This window comes from Myodes glareolus, chromosome 15, assembly GCF_982192425.1.
Source record: "Myodes glareolus chromosome 15, mMyoGla1.1, whole genome shotgun sequence".
NCBI lineage: Eukaryota > Metazoa > Chordata > Mammalia > Rodentia > Cricetidae > Myodes > Myodes glareolus.
In genome coordinates this window covers 27849666-27871664 of record NC_142040.1, presented here as the reverse complement: position 1 = coordinate 27871664, position 21999 = coordinate 27849666, and the positions used below count along the sequence as shown (strand labels likewise).

At 41.4% G+C, this 21999-nt stretch overlaps 1 protein-coding gene across 8 annotated transcripts in view; it reads left to right on the top strand.

Moving 5' to 3' along the window:
- LOC146891628 (baculoviral IAP repeat-containing protein 1a-like) overlaps positions 1–21999 on the top strand; it is a 68793-nt gene that overhangs the window by 23118 nt on the left and 23676 nt on the right. For 7 of the 8 annotated variants that reach the window (XM_087896833.1, XM_087896830.1, XM_087896832.1 and 4 more), the window contains 4 exons: positions 3572–3691; positions 4961–5060; positions 19984–20065; positions 21521–21578. In XM_087896833.1, the coding sequence (XP_087752959.1) occupies positions 3572–3691; positions 4961–5060; positions 19984–20065; positions 21521–21578 (360 nt within the window). The remainder of the gene's footprint in view (positions 1–3571; positions 3692–4960; positions 5061–19983; positions 20066–21520; positions 21579–21999) is intronic. The other variant, XM_087896836.1, reaches the window with a different exon arrangement.

Genomic DNA, 21999 nt, shown 5'->3' with positions numbered 1-21999 from the left:
TGATGTTTATAGCCAGAGACTATTGATGTTTATAACTGGAGATTTCCTATGAAGACCACTTAAGCCCTCCCCTGTGAAGTATAGAATAAACTCATGGAGGCTCCAGGTTGTTGCATAATTGGTGCTTGCTCCATCAGAGTAAGTACAGCCCACCCAAGCCCAGCTTTTCTATACACATGTCTGTTCTTTATTTATTGCCTTGTCTTTGAGTCAGGATCAGGTCCAAAGCTGCACAGGCCTCAGTGCATGGCAATACTGGAATAGTCTGTTTTCACACAGCATCCTCGTGCCATTGTAAACAACCTTGTTAAGGGCAGGATTTTTAATTAGTTAATTAATTAATTCATGTAATTGTCTGTTTTATTGAGTATACAGTAGAAGAGGGCATGTGGATCAAGAGGAAGTTATGTGGCATAGACCACATGGTAACTGTAATGGATTATTAAAAATTGCTGCGGATCCCTGAGTACCTTGCTGTGGGATCCCCCATGGTGACAGGCAGTGGGTCCTGAGAGCAGCCAGTCCTAGCTAGGCAGGGACTGTGCACAAAACCATGCAGCTGGTCTCCGGAGGTGGCTGGTCCCCAGCGGTAAGCCATGTGGCAGTGGGCGAGAGACAGATGGATAGGCACACCATACAGAGTGAGGTTGGATATTTATTAGGTGGGTTATGGAGGGGACGGGAAAAGGGGAGAAGAGCAGAGAGAGAGAAAGAGAGAGAGAGAGAGAGAGAGAGAGAGAGAGAGAGAGACAGAGACAGAAGGGAGAGACAGAAGGGAGAAACAGAAGGGAGAGACAGAAGTGGGGGAAGGGGAGAAGTGGGGAGAGGCAGAAGCTGCCTCTTCAAGAGGGAGATGGAAAAGGGAGAGAACTCAGACTGGAAGCTGGAGATCATCCTGTCTCAGCAGATGGGGAGGGAGTGGGCGTGGCTTGTCTCTTAAGGAGGCAGAACAGATAATTACAGTAACCATTGATGTTGACAGTGTTCTAGCATTTTAACATTGCAGACCACACTTTTCCAGCACCTTTTTACTTTCATTTCTAATGAAAGTAAATGCATTAATGAATTTCCCTTTGGGAAATTTTGGTAGAGGATAAAAGTGTGTATAATGGTAGCCTCATTCAACAAAATAATTCTTTGGGCTGAGAAATTCCCGAAAAGTTTCAGTTAATCAACACAGAACAATCGGAATGGTACTGTATCATGGGAAAGGAGTAAGATTCATGACCTTTCCTATTGGGAGCACTGTGAGGAGAATAGGTGCATACAGTAAGACTAAGAAACCATAGTGGAAGTGTCTGCTCCCCAGAAGTCCTTTTCCCAAGTTCAGGCATTTAGATAAGCTTGGGTCTCCACTCATTCTTTTGGGAGGAACTTAAGGCCCTCCATTAACATAAGACTGGTGCCTATTGTTGAGATTACTGTTAGACTCCTCAACCCCTGACCTGAAGCCACACCCCAGTTCACAGGCCCCTCATCCCCTGTTTAATCCTATGTGCAACTATGCAGCATAAAAAGTAGAATCTTTTCTCAATAAAATGCTGCTGGAAGCCATTCGAATTTACTCTCAGATCCTGCCCTCCTGTCCTTCTCCTCATCTCTCTGTTTGCTGACTCCATACAGCCTCTTTGGTACCTGAATTACCCCCCCCCCCACCCCTCCAGCAGGGCCTTCTTCAGGTGGCTCTCTTTAACCCCAATGTGAGTTGAAAGTCAGCCTGTTTTTAGCCAGTTCTGTTTCCAGGACAGCCAGGCAGGGCTGAAGAAAGGAAGGGAAGAAGAAAGGGAGGGAGGAAGGAAGGAAGGAAGGAAGGAAGGAAGGAGAAAGAAGAAAATAATCAATCTACATTCCAAAACAAGCAAGCAAACAAACAATAATAAACAAGCAAATAAATGAGGCAAGTTGGTTGACTCCGATTGTGATTTTTGTCCCTGTTCTTTCTTAAAGAAACAACACAAAAAGAGAGAAAAGAAAAATAACAACAATAAATAAATGAACAAATAAATATGCATACATGCAAAAAGACAGTTCCCTGGTCATTTATTTTTCCCTGCTTCTTTAGGAAAAAAGCAACACACACACACACACACACACACACACACACACACACACACACAAGCCAAAGCCAAGCAAATTATACCAGCTGTCCCATCCTTAATAAATAAAAAAATTAAAAGGATGACTAATTGACCTCCACCTAAAACTTTTAGAAAAAAAAATCTACAGAGTCAACAGGTCAATCTGTACACAGTATTAATATATATTAAAAAATCAGTAAAAGAAAAAAATAAATTATACTGCCTACCCCATTCTTATTTAAAAAATAAAATTTTTAAAATTTTAAAATAAAAAATTCAATAAATTGCACCACCAGCCCTGTTCTTATTAAAGAAGAAAAATTTAAGAGGCCAACAGGTTAACCTCCATTTAAAAGTTTTAGAAACAAATTCCACAGAGTCAACTGGTCAACCTCCATGTTCAATAAAAAAACAACTAACTGGTTGACCTATATATTAAAAAAAAAGTTCAGTCAGGACATCATATCTGGTTGACCCACGTCCAAGAGTAAGAAAAGAGCAGCTAAGTCCAGCCATATCTGGTTGACCCAAAGGGCAGGATTTTTGCCAAAAGAATATATGTATCGAGCATTTTAAGAGCTAGTAAGGGCTGGGTGTAATGGCACACACTTAATCCCAGCATGTAGGAGACAGAGACAGGCACATTTCCGTGTGCTCAAGGCCAGCCTAGTCTACATGTTGAGTTCCAGGCTAGCCAAAGCTACATAGTAAGACCCTGTTTTCAAAAACCACAAATGAAACAAACTAATAAGGGTTGGGAGTACCAAAGGTCTTTAGAGAACAAAGACCTGAGCTCTGTCTCCAGAATCCATGTGAAAAAACTACGTGTGGCAGTATGGGCCTGTGATCATAGCACCGGGAGGCAGACATGTCCATCCTTAGACATCCATAGCTGAGCAACCTAGTTGGCTTAGTGAGTTCAAGGCAAATGAGGGACTTACTCAAAAAGGGGGAGGGGCATATTGAAAAATAACAGTGAACGTTGTCTTCTGGTCTCCACTTGTACATGCCCACAATGCACATGTACCCACACACATACAGGTACCTGTACACACATGGAATCCATACATACACATGTCAGTGAGGGGGGAGGTGGAGGAGGAAGAGGAGAGAGAAACTAAGAGGTGAATATGTTTTTTGAAATGAGTGATGGAAAATGATCAGAGGAAGAAAGCCAAAGAGAAACTGAAGTACCAGCCTGCTCCACCCAGAGAACACACATCGTGGTACTAGGGAGCTATTCCCTATTATTCCGTGGTTTGATAGAAGTAAAAAGTAAAATAAAATAAAGGCATCTAGACTGTAAAAATATTTTTTCTTAGTTATTCTTGGATTGTATCTTTTATTCTTTTGTGCTTTTTCTAACCACTCTCAATTATTTTGATGCAAGCACAGTGCATCAGATCATTCCACCTACACACACAGCTAACTTGAACTTTTCAAATGCTGGTCTCACATACATCTGTTTTTTCTTTCTCCCCACAACTCCCAAGCTTACTGCAATGATAGTGTCTTTGCTAATGAAGAGCTAAGACTGGACACTTTTAAGGACTGGCCCCACAAGTCACCTGCGGCTATTGAAGATCTGGTCAGAGCAGGTCTTTTCTACACAGGTGAGTCAGTATTTGTGTCCATCAGATGCTCTGGTCCAGGTCTTGCGTTTTCCTCCACTCAGCAGCCTCCACTCTCCTTCCTTCCTCCCAGATCTCTTGGCTGCCCCATAAGACCTTCGGTTTCCCACAGCTCCCTTCGTGCTCAGCCTCCGAACCTGAAGCCCGAGGTCTGGGATGACAGTGAGCGCTGTAGTCTGTTTGGGATAATTATCATGACTTTTTGTATCTACACCCTTCTTTCCCTTGTATCTTGACCCCAATACCCTAGAAGTTTCCAGAAATTGGCGCAAGAGAATTGTGCTCATATTTCTTTTTCTTATGTGTGTTTGTGAGTGTGGTGTATGTTCATTTCCTTAGTATCAACCTATGAAGGATCTTCCACAAGTTCCTCATCTCTCTTTGGCTGCTGCCCCTCAGAAGCTCCACTTGGTAATATACGAAACTCATTCCCCTCAGCTGGGTCACTGCCTAAAGTACAAGGAGAGGAAGGAAAAGATCCGATGCCCTCCCTGGTTATCTTGCTAGTGTTCCTCCTACCAGGTGCACTCCTGAGTTGAGATGGAGTTTTGTGTAGCTCTGTCACTGTGGTAACATAATAATGTACGGTTGTCAGAGCAGTTCAGAATGTGGATTGTGGAGACACTTTACCTAACAGACGCATTCCACTGGCATGAATGATCTTTTTACCTCACAGTCTTAACCCTTTGTCCCTTCTTTATTGCATCTCCTCTTGCCAGCCTTCATCAGGTCTCGTGGGCGATGTGCTCCTATTTTTAGTGAAATAGACCTGGAAATAACGTGGGAAGAGACAAGTAATTAATTCTTCACGATCTCACTTACAGAGAGCCCCTAAGCTCACTCCTGTGTTTCTCCACCTCTGATCCTCATGTGTATTCTTTCTTATTCATTCTTAAGCAAATGCTATTGATTGCCTGTCTGTGAGAGTCCACCGTCTCATCATTGTCCAAATCAGACAGAAATCTGTACTCCCACGGAGCTTCTGTTCTTTGAAAATCTCTTAGAATGACAGGGCTGAGATGGTCAAAATACAGAGTAAATAGGAGCATTCAGTGACTGTTGCTGGCCTCCCCATTGGAGGACCGAGAGTCCCTTTTGAACTGTTGTTCCTGATGACCCATGCATGACTTTGCCGCACAATTCAATTGGGGATGCAAATAGGATTTTACTCTCAAGACCTTGAGTTATTATCTGCGTGTGAGTTGATACGCATGTTTTGGAGTAACACTGACCACATTTTCTTACTTCTAGGCTTAAGGGACACTGTCCAATGTTTCTCCTGTGGCGTATATATGTGGAAATGGGAGGAAGGTGACGACCCATTAGAAGATCACACCAGGTTTTATCCCAAGTGAGCAAGATGAATTCCCTTAACTTTGAATGTTCTTTAGGAGTTATTCCGTCACTGCTCTCAAACCTGCTTTATCTGTGGATAGTCTCTGCCCACTCCACCGGTTCCCACTATGAAGGACACATACTTTATCTTCATCTCTTTCCTCCCACGACATCTTCCCTGTCTAGCTTTCCTCTCATAGTTAGACTTGGTTTTCACTGGGTCAATATATATGTGGTTTTTGTTTGTTTGTTTGTTGGTTGGTTGGTTTTGGTTTTTCAAGACAGCATTTCTCTGTGCTGCTTTGGAGCCTGTCCTAGAACTAGCTCTTTTTTTCCCCCAGAAGATTATTATTTTTTAATTACTTTAAAAATAATACCAAACAAAATTTCCACTTCCTCCCCTCCTCTCACTTCCCTCCCATTCCCCTACTCACCCTCCCCACTCCCCTACTCACCCTCCCTCTTCTTCCTCCATTCCTAAGGGTACCTAAGGGTACCCTGTCCTGGGAAGTCCAAGGCCCTCCCGCCTCCATCCAGGCTTAGGAAGGTGTGCATCTCAACAGACTAGGATCCTAAAAAGCCAGTACATGTAGTGGAGACAAATCCCAGTGCCATTATCATTATCATTGGCTCTTCAGTCTGCCCCAATTGTCAGCTACATTCAGACAGTACAGTTTGATCCCATGCTCATTCAGTCTCAGTCCATCTGGATTTGGTGAGCTCCCATTAGCTCAGGCACACTGTCTCAGTGGATAGACCAAACCCTCATGGTCCTGACTTCCTTGCTCATATTCTCCTTCCTTCTGCTCTTCAACTGGACCTTGGGAGCTCAGGCAAGTGCTTTGATGTGGGTCTCTGTTTCTATCTCCATCTGGACGAAGGTTCTATGGTGATATTCAAGATAGTTATCAGTCTGACTACAGGACAAGGCCAGTTCAGGCACCCTCTCCTCCACTACCCAGGGTCCTAGGTGGGGTCATCCCCGTGGACTCCTGGGAACCCCTCTAGAGTCAAGCCTCTTGCCAACCCCAAAATGGTTCCCTTAATTAAGATATCTTCTTCCATGCTCCCATATCCATCCTTCCTCCATCTCAAGCATCCCACTCCCCAAGCTCTCCCCAACCCTCCTCTTCTCCCTTCTCTCTCCCCCTTTCCTCTTCCCCCTACCCTACTCACACCCCCATGCTCCCAACTTTTGCCTGGCGATATTGTCTGCTTCTAGTTTCCAGGAGGATCTATATATGTTTTTCTATGGGTTCACCTTATTACTTAGCTTCTCTAGGATTGTGAACTATAGGCTCAATGTCCTTTGTTTATGGCTAGAGTCCACTAATGAGTGATTACATACCATATGCATATTTTTGGGCCTGGGTTATCTCACTCAGGATAATGCTTTCTATTTGCATCCATTAGCATGCAAAATTCAAGATGTCATTGTTTTTTTACCGCTGAGTAGTACTCTAATGTGTAGATGTGCCACACTTTCTTTATCTATTCTTCCATTGATTGAGGGGCATCTAGGTTGTTTCCAGGTTCTGGCTATTACAAATAATGCTGCTATGAACATAGTTGAACAAATACTTTTGTAATATGATTGGGCATTTCTTGGGTATATTCCCAAGAGTGGTTTTGCTGGATCCTGAGGTAGGTTGACTCCCAATTTCCTGAGAAACTACCACACCGATTTCCAAAGTGGTTGCACAAGTTTGCATTTCTACCATCAATGGATGAGTGTTTCCCTTGCTCCACATCCTCTCCAACATAGGCTATCATTGGTGTTTTTGATTTTAGCCATTCTGACAGGTGTAAGATGGTATCTAAAAGTTGTTTTGATTTGCATTTTGTTGATCACTAAGGAAGCTGAACATGTCCTGAAGTATCTTTTGGCCATTTGAAATTCTTCTGTTGAGAATTCTCTGTTCAGTTCAGTACCCCATTTTTTAATTGAGTTATTTAGAATTTTAATGTCTATCTTCTTGAGTTCTTTATATATTTTGGAGATCAGACCTTTGTCTGATGTGGGGTTGGTGAAGATCTCCCATTCAGTAGGTTACATTTTTGTCTTAATGCCTGTGTCCTTTTCTTTACAGAAGCTTCTTAGTTTCAGGAGGTCCCATTTATTCATTGTTGCTCTTATTGTCTGTGCTACTGGGGTTATATGTAGGAAGTGGTCTCCTGTGCCCATGTATTGCAAGCTACTTCTCACTTTCTCTTCTATCAGTCTCAGTGTGGTTGGATTTATATTGAGGTCTTTAATCCATTTGAACTTGAGTTTTGTGCATGGTGATAGATATGGATCTAGTTTCATTCTTCTACAGGTTGACATCCAGTTATGTCAGCACCATTTGTTAAAGATGCTTTCTTTCTTCCATTGTATAATTTTAGCTTTTTTGTCAAAAATCAGGTGTTCATAGGTTTGTGGATTAATATCTGGGTCTTCAATTCGATTCCATCGGTCATTGTCTCTGTTTTTATGCCAATACCAAGCTGTTTTCATTACTGTAGCTCTGTAATAGAGTTTGATGTCAGGGATAGTAATGCCTCCAGAAGTTCCTTTGTTGTATAGCATTGTTTTGGCTATCCTGGGTTTTTTGTTTTTCCAAAATAAAGTTGATTATTGTTCTCTCAAGGTCTGTGAAGAATTTTGTTGGGATTTTGATGGGGATTGCATTGAATCTATAGATTGCCTTTGGAAGAATTGCCATTTTTACTATGTTGATCCTACCAATCCAAGAGCATGGGAGAGCCTTCCATTTTCTGATATCCTCTTCAGTTTCTTTCTTCAAAGCCTTAAAGTTCTTGTCAAATAAATCTTTCACTTTCTTGGTTAGAGTTACCACAAGATACTTTATGCTATTTGTGGCTATCGTGAAAGGTAATGTTTCTCTGTTTTCCCTCTCCGTTTCTTTATCCTTTGCGTATAGGAGGGTTGTTGATTTTTTTGAGTTGATCTTGTATCCTGCCACATCACTGAAGGTATTTATCAGATGTAGGAGTCCTCTGGTAGAGTGTTTGTGGTCACTTATGTACACTATTATATCATCTGCAAATAACGAAAGTTTGACTTCTTTCTTTTCAATTCAAATCCCACTGATCTCCTTATGTTGTCTTTATTGATATTGCTAGAACTTCAAGCACTATATTGAAGAGATATGGAGAGAGTGGACAGCCTTGTCTTGTTCCTGATTTTAGTGGAATGGCTTTGAGTTCCTCTCCATTTAATTTGATGTTAGCTGTTGGCTTGCTGTATATTGCTTTTTATTATATATAGATATGATCCTTGTATCCCTAATCTCTCCAAGACCTTTATCAAAAAGGGGTGTTGAATTTTGTCAAATCCTTTTTGGCATCTAATGAAATTATCATATGGTTTTTTTCCTCTCAGTTTATTTATATGATAGATTACGCTGATAGATTTTCATATGTTGAACCAGCCCTGCATCTCTGGGATGAAGCCTATTTGATCATAATGGATGATTTTTTTTGATGTGTTCTTGGATTCTGTTTGCCATTATTTTACTGAGAATTTTTGTATCAATGCTCATGAATGAGATTGGTTTGTAATTCTCTTTCTTGGTTTAGCCTTTGTGTGGTTTTGGTATCAGGGTAACTGTAGCTTCATAAAAAGAGTTTGGCAATGACTCTTCTGTTTCTTTTATATAGAACACATTAAGGAGTATAGATATTAGCTCTTCTTGCAAGTTATAGTAGAATTCTGCACTAAAACCATCTTGCCCTGGGCTTTTTTTGGTTGCGAGGTTTTTGATGACAGCTTCCATTTCCTCACAACTTATAAGTCTATATAAATTGTTCACCCGGTCTTGATTTAATTTTGGTATATGGTATTTATCTAAAAAAAGTCCATTTCTTTTACATTTTCCAATTTTGTGGTGTACAGGCTTTTGTAGTAAGACCTATTGATTCTCTGAATTTCCTCAGTGTCTGTTGTTATGTCCCTCTTTTCACGTCTGAACTTGTTAATTTTAGTGTTCTCTCTCTGCCTTTTGGTTAGTTTGGATAGGGGTTTGTTAATCTAGTTGATTTTCTCAAAGAACTAACTCTTTGTTTCATTGATTCTTTGGATTGTTTTGTGTGTTTCTATTTTGTTGATTCAGCCCTCAGTTTGATTATTTCTAGTCTTCTACTCCTCCTGGATCAGTCTGTTTCTCCCCCCCACCAGAGCTTTCAGGTGTGCTGTTAAGTCTCTATTGTGAGCTTTCTTCGTTTTCTTTATGTGGACATTTACTGCTGTGAACTTTCCTCTTAGCACTGCTTTCATAGTGTCCCATAGGTTTGGATATGTTGTGTCTTCATTTTCGTTGAATTCAAGGAAGACTTTAATTTTTTTTCTTTATTTCTTCCTTGACCCAGGGGTGTTCAGTTTCCATGAGGTTGTAGGCTTTCTGGGGATGAAATTGTTAAATTCTAACATTACTGCATGGTGATCCGATAAGACACAGGTGATTACTCCAATTTTTTTGTATCTGTGAATGTTTGCTTTGTTACTGAGGATGTGATCAATTTTTGAGAAGGTTCCATGAGGTGCTGAGAAGAAGGTATATTCTTTTGTGTTTGGGTGGAATGTTCTATAGATGTCTGTTAAGTCCATTTGATTCCTTACATCTCTTAGTTCTCTTATTTCTCTGTTAAGTTTCTGTCTGGTTGACCTGTCCATTGGTGAGAGAGGAGTGTTGAAATCTCCTACTATTAGTGTGTGGGGTTTGATGTGTGATTTGAGTTCTAGTAATGTTTCTTTTACATATGTAGGTGCTTTATATTAGGGGCATAGATATTCAGGATTAATACTTCATCCTGATGAATTGTTCCTGTTATAAGTATAAAGTATCCTTCTCCATCTCTTCTGATTGATTTTAGTTTGAAATCAATTTTGTTAGATATTAGGATAACTACACCTGCTTGTTTCTTAGGTCCGTTTGCTTGGAGAACCTTTTCCCAACTCTTTACTCTGAGGTAGTGTCTGTCTTTGAGGTTGAGGTGTGTTTCTTGTAAACAGTAGAATATTGAATCCTGTTTTCGTATCCATTCTCTTAACCTGTGCCTTTTTATAGGTTGTAGTGAAGAGTTGCGGGCAGGCCTGCTTTTCGCCTCACCCAGCTCCCGCACGGCTAGCTTAGTCCCAGAAATAACAACATACAAATTGTATTCATTTAAGCACTGCCTGGCCCATTATCTCTATAGAGTTAGTTACTGACTAACTCTCATATCTTGATATTAACCCATATCTAATAATCTGTATAGTACCACGAGGTGGTGGCTTACCGGAAAAGATTCAGCATGTCTGACCTGGTGGCTGGCTCCATGACTTCTGCCTCATTGCCCTCTTCCCAGCATTCTGTTCTGTTTACTCCGCCTACCTAATTTTCTGTCCTATCAAAGGGCCAAGGCAGTCTCTTTATTGACCAATGAAAATAACACAATAGACAGATAACCCTCCTCCATCATTTCCCCTTTTTCTGTTTAAGCAAAAAAGAAAGGCTTTCATTTTAACATAGGAAAATTACGCATAACAAAACAGTTATCAAGCAAGAATTACAGTCACAATATTTATAACTATATCTTTATCATAATAATGGAGAACTATAACTATGACTATCCATTCTTCAACTCCATCAAAGACTCCAGAAGGATATATTACCTAAGTAAACAAGAAGTAAGCAACTTCCAAAACTCTAGAAATGACAGAGACATCTCGCTGCCTGGACAGTCACCCAAAGTTCCTCTGTATCGTTGGGGCATCCATTTTCGGCCTTTAGGCTCATAATATCCAGCAGACATTTCCATGAAGCAGGCAATTTCAAAGGCAGTTCAGTCACTATCTGCTGTGTCCTGCAGTATGTCTCACAGACTCTTTCATGAATCAGGAACCCCGAAAGATCATCTCACCTTTAGGCAAGTTCAACAGTCCTCTCTCTGCAGGTTCTCTGTGTCCAGTTTATATAACAGTCCAGGCAAGAGCAGTTTCTTGCCCAGATGGCTAACCAACTCCATAAGGAGCCTCTTCGATGCCCATCTTCCTCTTGAAGTAGATTGGTGCTGCCAGGAGCAGACGTGTCTCATTGTCATGAAAAGTCCTAAGTTACTAAAACATTAAATGCCATGTTCTGTAGTCTTTGAAAGATATGAATGTTATCTGAAATATATCTATGCACTTCTAGAAAATCAGACTAACATTACTACAAGCTTGACTATTATCAATGATTATCCATTAACAACCTATATTTTTAATTATACATTGCATTTTTAAATGAACTACACAATCAAAATCAGAAATATATACACATGTAATAAAACTGATCTTAAAATCCATACCAATGCAAATTATTCATATCTATATCATATCCCCCTTTAAATGTAAAAGAACATTTATAAGCAAAATTTGGGAATATGGACGTATTTATTTCTCTCCAAACTTCTTCTGCTGTATAGGGGCGCAGTTAATCAGGTCTTTCATTGTATAACCTGTCTGCCAGGTTCATCTCAGTCAGCAGTTGAGTGAAGTAATTTTTTGAGGGTGTTCACAGAAACCTTTCAGGAGGGTGTGGTCTATCATACCATATTGGGATAGATGCAATCCACAGGGTCTCATCCTCTGTGAAAACAAAAGAAGAACCTGCTTTCCAAAGTATCATATCCTTAGATCCAAATTCAGAAGTCAAGGTGTTTTCAACATATCTATCTTGGATTAGTTCAGCAGCATTTATAAACAAATATCTTTTAGCAGCTGTTGCTCCTTCCTCAGCATTCAAACAATTCAAAGAGAGCATAATAGCATACAGTATCAAGATTCTCTGTGTATTTTCCATCTTTTTGCAGCTTTATTTTTAACCTCTATTTCTTTTATTTTTACTTTTACTTTTTGACACAGGTTCTCTGTATATCTTTGTCCTGGAATAACTCTGTAGACCAAGCTGTCCTTGAACTCACAGAGATCTGTCTGTCTCTGCCTCTCCAGTGCTGGGATTAAAGGCGTGTGCTACCACACCTTGAACTCAGAGATCCTTCTGTCTCTGCCTCTCAGGAATTGGGATTAAAGGTGTGTGCTACCACACCTTGAAGTCACAGAGGTCAATCTACCTCTACCCCTTGAAGTCACAGAGGTCAATATGCCTCTACCTCCCAGGCATTGGGATTAAAGGTGTGTACCACCACACCTAACTACTCTCTTTTTACTTTAAGAACTTTAACTTTTATCCTGCATTTGTTTGTAACACACTATAAACCATTTAGAGGTTTTCTTCTTTGAATCTCTCTTTACTGTATATCTCTCTTTTTCTGACTACATGAGTCTTTAATTTACCAAGCAATATCGGTAGGACTAAAGCCGTGGCTTTGACAGTTAGATCCAGCCCATTATTTAGCTTTACAGCATCATGGCTGAGGTACCAGCCAGAGCTGTGTTCACTGCCACAACTCTATGGCGTTTCAAGGTCCTTGCCAGCAAGCTGCAGCATTCTGCTCACAGACCACACTCAGTCGGACTGCCTGCCTGAAAGAGCCAGAGTTTGCCCTGGCAGGACAGCCCAGAAAACCAGCATTTTAAAACAGCACAGCTTTTTTCCTGCTACAGCTTAAAACCAAAAAGCATGCGTTCATCTTTTCACCGTTTAAGTGTTTCGTGGCAGGACCTCTTAATGAGCTGCAAGGTTTTGCAGCTAAAGCTGAGTCAGGAAGCCTCTCTTAGATGAGAGCACTTGCTTGCCTCTAGCAAGCAGAGCAGACCCGAGAAATTGCTGCTACCAAGAAAACATTCTTTACTCTATTCTTTCCCAAGCTTTCTCAAGCTTTCTGTGGATTCAGTTATCCACGTGGGCGCCAATAGGTGAATCGAGTCCATTGATATTAAATGATATTAATGACCAGTGGTTGTTAACTCTGGTTATTTTTCCTGGTGGTAGTGTTTGTGTGTTTCCCTTCTTTGAGTTGTGTTGGTGGAGGGTTGTTAGATGTCTGTGCTATTGTGGGTGTTGTTGGCTTCCTTGGGTTGAAGTTTTCCTCTAGTACTTTCTGTAAGGCTGGGTTTGTGGATACGTATTGTTTAAATCTGTTTTTGTCCTGGAATATCTTGTCTTCTTCATTGATGGTGAAAAAAAGGATTGGCTGGGTGTAGTAGTCTGGGCTTGCATCCATGGTCTCTTAGTGTCTGCAGCACATCTATCCAAGACCTTCTGGCTTTCATGATTTCCATTGAGAAATCAGGTGTAATTCTGATAGGTTTATCTTTATATGTTACTTAACCTTTTCCCTTTGCAGCTCTTAATATTCTTTCTTTATTCTGTATGTTTTATTTTTTGATTATTATATGGCTAGGGGATTTTTTTTGATCCAGTCTATTTGGTGTTCTGTAAACTTCTTGTACCTTCATAGGAATATCCTTCTTTAGGTTGGGAAAGTTTTCTTATATAATTTTGTTGAATATATTTTCTGGGCCTTTGAGCTGGAATTCTTCTCCTATTTCTACCCCTATTATTCTTAGGTTTGGTCTTTTCATGGTTTCCCAGAATTCCTGGATGTTTTGTGTTAAGAATTTTTTGATTTGCTGTTTTCTTTGATCAATGAGTCTATTTCCTCTATAGTATCTTCAGCGCCTGAGATTCTTTCTTCTATCTTTTGTATTCTGTTGGTTATACTTGTCTCTGTAGTTTCTGTTCATTTACCCAGATTTTCCATATCCAGCTATCTCTCAGTTTGTGTTTTCTTCATTACCTCCATTTCGGTCTTCAAGTCTTGAACTGTTTCCTTTACCTGTTTGATTGCTTTTTCTTGGGTTTCTTGGATATCTTTGAGGGATTTATTAATTTCTTCTAACTTTTTGTTTGTCTTCTCTTCCATTTCTTTAAGGGAGTTTTTCACTTCCTGTTTAAGGGTCTCTATCATTTTTATAAGATTACGTTTAAAGACGATTTTTCCTACTTATTCTGGTTTAGGATGTTCAAGTTTTCCTGTTTTATGTTCGCTGGATTCTGGTGTTATCATGTTACTTTTCAGCATGTTGGAGGAATTCTTGCATTGGTACCTGCCCATCTCTTCCTTCAAATGAGGCCGGCAGAGACTTGGCATCTTGGTCCAATTTTTGCTGTGGGTGACTGTGTACTTGGGAGTTTTTCTTGGCCTGCCCTCTCTTAGGTCCCCTCAGCACTGGAGCAGACTCTCAGATCTTCTCTGCCCTGAAGCAGGCTGTGTGGGGGTTTCTAAGGTCATTGCAGATGAAAAGGCGGGCTTGGGGGACAGGGTGGAATGGGGTAAAGAAAGCCAGCAGCAGGGAACTCACCCTGATGGTTAGCTTAGGGGCCTGGATTCAGTCCTCCTGGACTGTCTGGCTGTGTGGCCACTTACTCACCTCTCCAGATCCCATTAGCACCGGAGCAGGGTCTCTTGCAGGGTTCTAAGGACCTCACAGACAAAAAGGCGGGCTTGGGGGCAGGGTGGAATAGTAGAAAGAAGCCCCAGAGGCAGGAATACTCCCTGCTGCCTCTCCAGACCCCTTAGCCCTGAAGCAGGCTATGTTGGGAAATCCAAGAACCTTGCAGATGAAAAGGAGTGCTTGGGGGCAGGGTGGAATGGGGTAAAGAAAGCCAGCAGCAGGGAACTCACCCCACTGGATGGCCAGAAAAGCTTAGGGAATTGAAGGGGGTCTGGATTCAGTTCCCCCTGGAACTAGCTCTTGTAGACCAGGCTGGCCTTGAACTTACCTAGATCTGCCTTCCTCTGCCTCCTGAGTGCTGGGATTAAAGGCATGTGCCACCATCAGGCAATATATATTTAAAGACAGGGTCTTGCTATATAGCTCATACCATTCCAAACTGTCTATGTAGCCCAGTTGAATTTGAAGTCATGACTTCCTGCATCAGCCTCTGAAGTGATGAGTGTCCAGGGTGTGCGTGGCAGTTTCATACTGTTTTGATTCCTTTGATTAGAAACTACTTTCCCTGTTCTGTTTCTTCTAGAAGCTTTTAGAATGTTCTATTTCCAATATCTAAGATTTCACACATAATATTTCTTTTTTTAAAAAATTTTCTTTTCCCAATGCTGGGAATGGAACCAGTAAATTGGGCTATTCTCATTCCCCTTCTGTGCTTCAAGTTTTGTAACATGAGGGGGCCAGCTTGTTGGGGTTTCCCATCCCGCCCGGTACCCAACAGCCGGCAAATCCCAAAGAGAATCACACACAAGACTCCATAAGGTTATAAACTGATTGGCCCATTAGGTCAGGCTACTTATTAGCTCTTATAACTTATGTTACCCCATTATCCTTATCTATGTTAGCACATGGGCTCCATACCTTTCTCAGCTGGGCAAGTTACATGCTGCCTCTTCAGTGGTCTGCGCAGGAATGGCAGAGGAACTTCTCTGCTTCCCAGAATTCTCCTGTTCTCATTGCTCCACCCCTACTTCCTGTCTGGCTTTCCCGCCTATTCTGCCTGCCTGGCCAATCAGCATTTTATTAAAATATGATTGACAGAATACAGCTAATTCTCCCGCAAAGTTTATTTTAACTCACTTTCTTTTTTTTTTAAATTTTTTTAACTCACTTTCTATACATAAAAAACTCTCTAGAAATGTTCAGTTGCAAGAAGAAATTTGTTATTTTTACTAAGTAATTATCAAGAATTTTTTCAGAACTAAATACCAGTATGTGCAGAGTTAAAAGTGAGTGTTTTACTGGACACAGTGGTGCACACCTCTAGTCCTAGTTCTCAGAGAAGACCCTGTGTGGTTTTGTTTAATATGAAATCATTTAGTACAAGTGACCAGTTTATTTTTAAAGTTAAGCAGTTTTCAGTTAATACAGAAAAGCCCAGTTGAAGATGTCTTTTGGTATGGCAGCCTTTGCAGGTTCGGAGAGCGTAACCGCATGGAAGCCCGCTGTTCGGTTTAGTTCCACAGGTGCCCTTTGTACATCTGAAGCATAAGTAAAGTTGTGCTACGTTATTTTGATGTTAGAAGAATTTAAGTTTAATTTGTTTAACTTTTAAAGATAACTATCTGTTTGTGAGATAGAATGGTGATAGTAGGACAAATCCTTAGACATATTCTTCTAAAGGCTGTTACTATATATTAATTTTAAGTGATAATGGGTTTAATTTTGACATTTTTATACCCATATACAGTGTATTTCAGTTATGTTTACCACCACCCTCCTGTTACCCTCACTTGTCTTCCTTTCACTCCCATTAACCCCTCCTCTTGGGAGCATGTGTTGGAGGCCAGCTGGGACTCCATAGTGAGATGCCATCTAAACTTCCTTAACTAAGACTGTTTCATTCTCATTGTGAGTTTGAAGATGCTTGAGAGCAGGACTCACTTTTTTCTTTTTATTTGTGTGTAGTAGGTAGTAAATTGGGAAGACAGGGCCTTCTTAATCCTTGGGCTGACAAGTTAAGATGCAGTCTAGTTTCATTTAGAGCTTTTTCTAAAAAAAAAAATCTATCAACTCCATCTTTATGTGAAATTTTTTTTTGTTCCTTCTGCCACTTTTTTATTTTAAATTACCAACTGTCTTTATGTTAGTATCCAGAATATTTTCATGTATGGTTGTGGTGGTTTAGATGAGAAATGTCTGCCATAGCTCATATATCAGAACCCCGGGTCCCTAGTTTGTGGCATTGCTTGGGAAGGTTATAGAACTTTTAGGTAGAGGAACCACGCTGGAAGAAGTAAGTCACTGGAAGTGTGCTTTGAGTGTGTATAGCGCTACTACACTTCCAGTTAGCCCTCTCTGTTTCCTATGTTTAGTGGATTGTTTTTTAATCTTTGGGGGTGCTCCAGACAGCTCCCAAATAAATACATGGAGACTTAATCTTATTTATGAATGCCTGGTCTTAGCTTGACTTTCTAGTCAGCTTTTCTAACTTAAATTATCCTGTTTTCACTTCTCTTTAACTATGTTTTGCCTCTTGGATTTTTACCTTTCTTCGTTCTATTTTCTTTCTTTCCTTCTTACTCTGTGGCTGGCTGTGTGACTGGCCCAATGGCATCTTCCTCTCCTTCTCCTTTTTTCACTCCTCCCCTAGATTTCTCCTATTTATTCTCTCTGCCTGGCAGCCTTGCCTATTTCCCTCTCCTGCCTTGCTATAGGCCATTCAGCTCTTTATTGGCCAATCAGGTGTTTTAGGCAAGTAAAGCAACACAGCTTTACAGAGTTAAACAAGGCAGCACAAAAGAAAGCAACACAGTCAGGTTCCTGGTGTCGGGTGTGGCTAGGGGACAGCAGAGGCTGAGTGGGAGAGACTTGTGGGTTCTCTCTTTACTTCTTCCTGCTGTCTTTCTCCTAGCGGCCAGATGGATGTGACTATAATGTCCATCCTGTAGTACTGGCTTGCCTGTTTGTGATGCTCAAATAAATGGAAGCATAGGGCATGGTTCTTCAGAGGCTGGCTTGTTTTGTTTCACATTGTTTCTCAGACTAGCTTAGAAGTATGAACACGTTTTTAGTTCACTTGTTTTTTTGGCACATAGTGTATAGTTTAATAAGCATACAATAATTTATCTGTGCTGTTGATTTAATGCTTGGGCTATTTTGAGTGTTGCCCTATTGATATTCGCCTATGTATTTTCTAATGCTCATATGTCTTTCTCGAAGAAACAGAAGAAAGTATGGGATCTTAGTTGTACTGATGCACATTTCCACTAACATAGATAAGTTTACACTGCTCTGAAACTTTTGAACTTGACATTGTATCGTGGGTGTTGTGGTACAGGCGTGGGCTCAAGCTAGTCTGTCGAAAAAAGGCTCAGAGACACTTTGAGAATGAACTTAGCCTTTTGCAGCTGCAGGGGTCTCCAGCCTTGATGGACTGAAGCACTTCCCCTTCACCTAGGGCATTTTTATTTTTCTCAATAGTTACAATTTTGCCAGTTGATCTCATGTGCTCAAAACAACCTGATGAAGCTTCTAAAAATACAATGCCAAACGCAGTCTTGATAAAGGGTTTCTTTCCCAACCTTTGTATCTTGGGAAGTCTCAGACAAGATTCACATAGGGCAATGAAACGTATCTGTTTCTTGGAGTTGAAATATTCACCTCTGTTCTTTGCAAGCCTGCATCTCGTCAGTTTCAATGTTTTTTCTCATTGTTACTGCTATCTCAGTGATCTGGTCAACACTTGCTTGTAACTCATTCCCATTTGTTTCCAAGTGCTTCCTCTCCAGTGCATGCTGAAATGCTTCAAGGATGTGCAGAGATGTACCACAGAAGAGCCGCCTGCTGTTGTTGTGATGTGCCATGCTAACCTTGACTGTGGCTCTTCTGGCTGCAGTATCACATCTTGGGCATCATTTTTCTATCTCTCAGCACTCTAAACTTTTGTTTCAGGTACTTGCTCATTCTTAGTTTCAGTACTAATTTAGATGTCAGCTCTTTGTCCTCTTGCTGGATTCTCACAGCTAGCGTGACTGTGGTTGATGTCTTGCAACATCATTAAGTTCTTGATTTTTTTTCCTGATGCTGCTATTTTGCTTCCACTCACTTGTTGAGAGTAGTGAGTGGTCTGCTCAGTGAGAGACTGCTGTATTTTCCCTGTCTCTCAACCTTTCAATAAGGGCTTTGGTGTCAGAAAGTTCCTTCCCTACTGTGCAGCTCCTTTCTCAGTTGCAGAGAGGAGCTCCGTGGAGCATGGATGGGGGTGGTGGCTGGGGCAGGGGGCAGGTCCCCGGACTCACTCAGGAGTGTGTTATTTCACTCACTTGGTTTACCCCTCAGCTGTCAGTGACAGCAACAAGGACCTTCGAGATTGAGGTGCCCAGAGGACTGTTCCAATGCCCTAGCTCTGCCTCTAGGGAGTGGATGCACAGCCCTGGAAAGACAGCAGAGGTGACTGAGAAGCCCACACTCTGACCCTATTCCAGGCTGAGATAAGTCTCCAGGTTTTGTTTCTCTGTTGTCTCTCTGTACCCTAGTTATCCACAGAGATGGCATTTTCTCTTTTTTTCACTCTTAGAAATTTATTTATTTTATTGTGTGTGTGTGTGTGTGTGTGTGTGTGTGTGTGTGTGTGTGTGTGTGTGTGTGATGGAATGCCCTCCATCACTGCACCCTGTCTCGAGTCTCTCACTGACCTGGAGCTAGGCTAGAGTCCATCAGTGCTATGTGGGGAGCAGGAAACCTGGAGTGAAAGTACATTATTGACAGCTGCAGGGCCCTGTCAAGCATCTCAGTGCCTCAGACCCTTCCCCTGGAGTGTGGATGTTGACAGTGTGTTAGTGTGTGTAGAATGCATCCACCCATGCTTCCTCCTACCTGATGTTTACAGCCCAAGGCTGCTTTCCTTCAGAGACCTCCCACAGAGACTAGCTAACCCTCCTCCTCTTCCCCATGTTGTACATAATAAAGGGACTGAGTTTCTGAGTTGAGTAGGTGCTCACCAGAGCAAGCACAGCAACCAGCTCCCAGCTTTCCTGTATCTGTGTCATTTCTTCACCCCTGTGTTACCCCAGTTAGGTTTCCAGGACCAAGCCATTTGACAGTGCAGGCTTACTAGTTTTGGGTCTCTGTGTTCATTTTATCAGTTTGTATAGACAGGCATTAACTATATGCACTCACCCACCCTGTTCTCCATATATTCTCACCATCACTTATGAGCCACATGCACTAAGTTGTGGAAAGTCAAAGTGTGAATATATTATTATTATTATTATTATTTTGTTTAAGACAGGGTTTCTCTGTGCCATCCTGGCTGTCCTGGAACTCACTCTGTAGACAGACTACCTTGAACTCACAGTCTGCCTCTGCCTCCCAAGTGTTGGGATTAAAGTTGTTAGCCACCACTACCCAGCTGTGAAAGTCTTATATGATAAACACTGAAAGAATCACTGATAATGTTAGCTTTTTACTTCATTCTTATTTTTGTGCCTGTATAAAAGCCCAATACAAACGCTTACTTGCATGGAACTATTTTTTGACTTTTCTCTCCTCTGCTTAGCTGTGTCTTTCTCCAAAACCTAAAGTCCTCTACTAAAGTGAGTCCAGCCCTTCAGAGCGACTCTGCACTTCTGGAAGCCATGGTAATGGACCCCGCCCCTTCTCAGACTTGGCAGTTCTTGATCCTGTAGTTGAACACTGTTTTGAACAGCAAGTGCCCATTGTCAATATAGGATTAAATAAATTCTCCAAATCTTTACTAAGCAACTATGATCTGATAGCTGAATATGGGGCTTCACAGTGAACAGAAGACACACCCAGCATTACCTTTCCAAGTGTCAGGATTATAAGCTTGTGTGCCAACATACATAGCTGAGTTTTCATTATTGTTTTGCTTTATTTCTTGTAGTTCAAATGCAGGCAAGGACTCTGTAACTTACCTACATCGCTGGCCTGTAAATGTGTTTCCTTAACAAAAACAATGTGTAGCAAAATTGTAATCCAGGTAATAGTTTGAACCCTACATTTCTCAGGGATGCAAACTACCAACTGAATAGTCACACATATGTTCTCACCTGGAGGTGGTAAGGTAGTATACTATGGATGTCACCCCCCAGAAGAACTAAAGCTTGGCATGGTGCCCCATGCCTGCAAACCGGAACTCTGGAGACTGAGGCAGAAGGTGCCATGAGTTCAAGGCTAGCCATAAGTTTAAGGCCACCCTTAACTATGACTCTCCTTATTAAAGATAACAAAACAAGGGAGGGAAATCAAAACAAAAGGAAAAACAACTTGGGATCAATTTCTTGTATTTGTAATTTTAAAAATGCCAAGAAGTCACTGAAGATGTAGCTCAGCTGGCAAAATGTTAGCCCAGTATACACGAAATCCTGAGTATCGTCAGCACTGATCAAACTGGATGTGGTGGAATTCCTGGAGTCATAGCAATGGGAGATGGAGGCAGGGGGATCAGATGTTCAAAGTCCTGGTCAACACATACTAAGTTTGAGGCCAGTCTAGGTTAAACAAATCTCTGTTTGAAAACAGAAACAAAAATAAAAAGCAAGACATTGAAGCCAGGTGTTATGATTCATGCATTTAATCCCAGCACTTGGGAAATAGAGGAGGATCACCATAGCCTATATTAAACCTTTTCTAGAAAAGAGAACACAAAAAACTGTGTGTATGTGCAAGAATGCATAATAACCTTTCTCTACCCCAGTATGTGGTATTACATATGTAGTTGCTAGTAACCAAGGATGGAGCCAATATACAATGGTTTTTGCAGGACCATTCTTGTTCTAGATGCTACCATTTTGATTACCCCCATAGCACTCACCCATGGAGAGGATGTACATCCCATGCATGCACCATCTAGGAACACACCCTTGCAGATGTGTGAGATTTACTCTTTCACATCTGGAGCACTCTTCCTTCAGTCAGCACCGAGTGTAGGCCGAGTGTAGTGTTTAGAAGATGTTGGGTTTTGATCGATTGTATTATCAATTTGGTTGATAGATTCTAATATCAGTGATAACATAATATCCAATCTTGATATAAGACCCAGTTTTGACTTAATAAAGGATTCTCGTTCTTAGGACAGCACAGGTGAAAGCAATCATGAGGACCCAGCGGCAGTTCACTCCACCATGGCCGGTGAGCACTTGAAAGCAACATGGGATTGTGTGTGTTTGTACCTAGGGATTGGAAAGGAAAGTGTATTTGTGATTTCCAGGGAGCTGCTAGAGAGGAGAGCACAGACACGGAGAGTACTGTGAAGGAGAGAGTGTCAGCACTCCTGTGACATCTTGAGATTAAGGACTAATGACAGCAGTCCTTGTGTCAGGTCCCAACCAGGCAGGGTTAAAGGCCTCGTGCAGCAAGCCGGTTTCCTGAGATCTGCAATGGGAACTTGGAATGGCAGAGTATTCTTGATAAGCACACATCATGTCTAAGTCCCCAGGTCAAAGAGAACACTTGGACACATGGCCTCGCACTCTGATGCTATAGAAAGGTCTGAGAGGATCCAAAGGGAGATCATGGACATTGGAGGAAAGTCCTAATCTGTCCCTAGCAA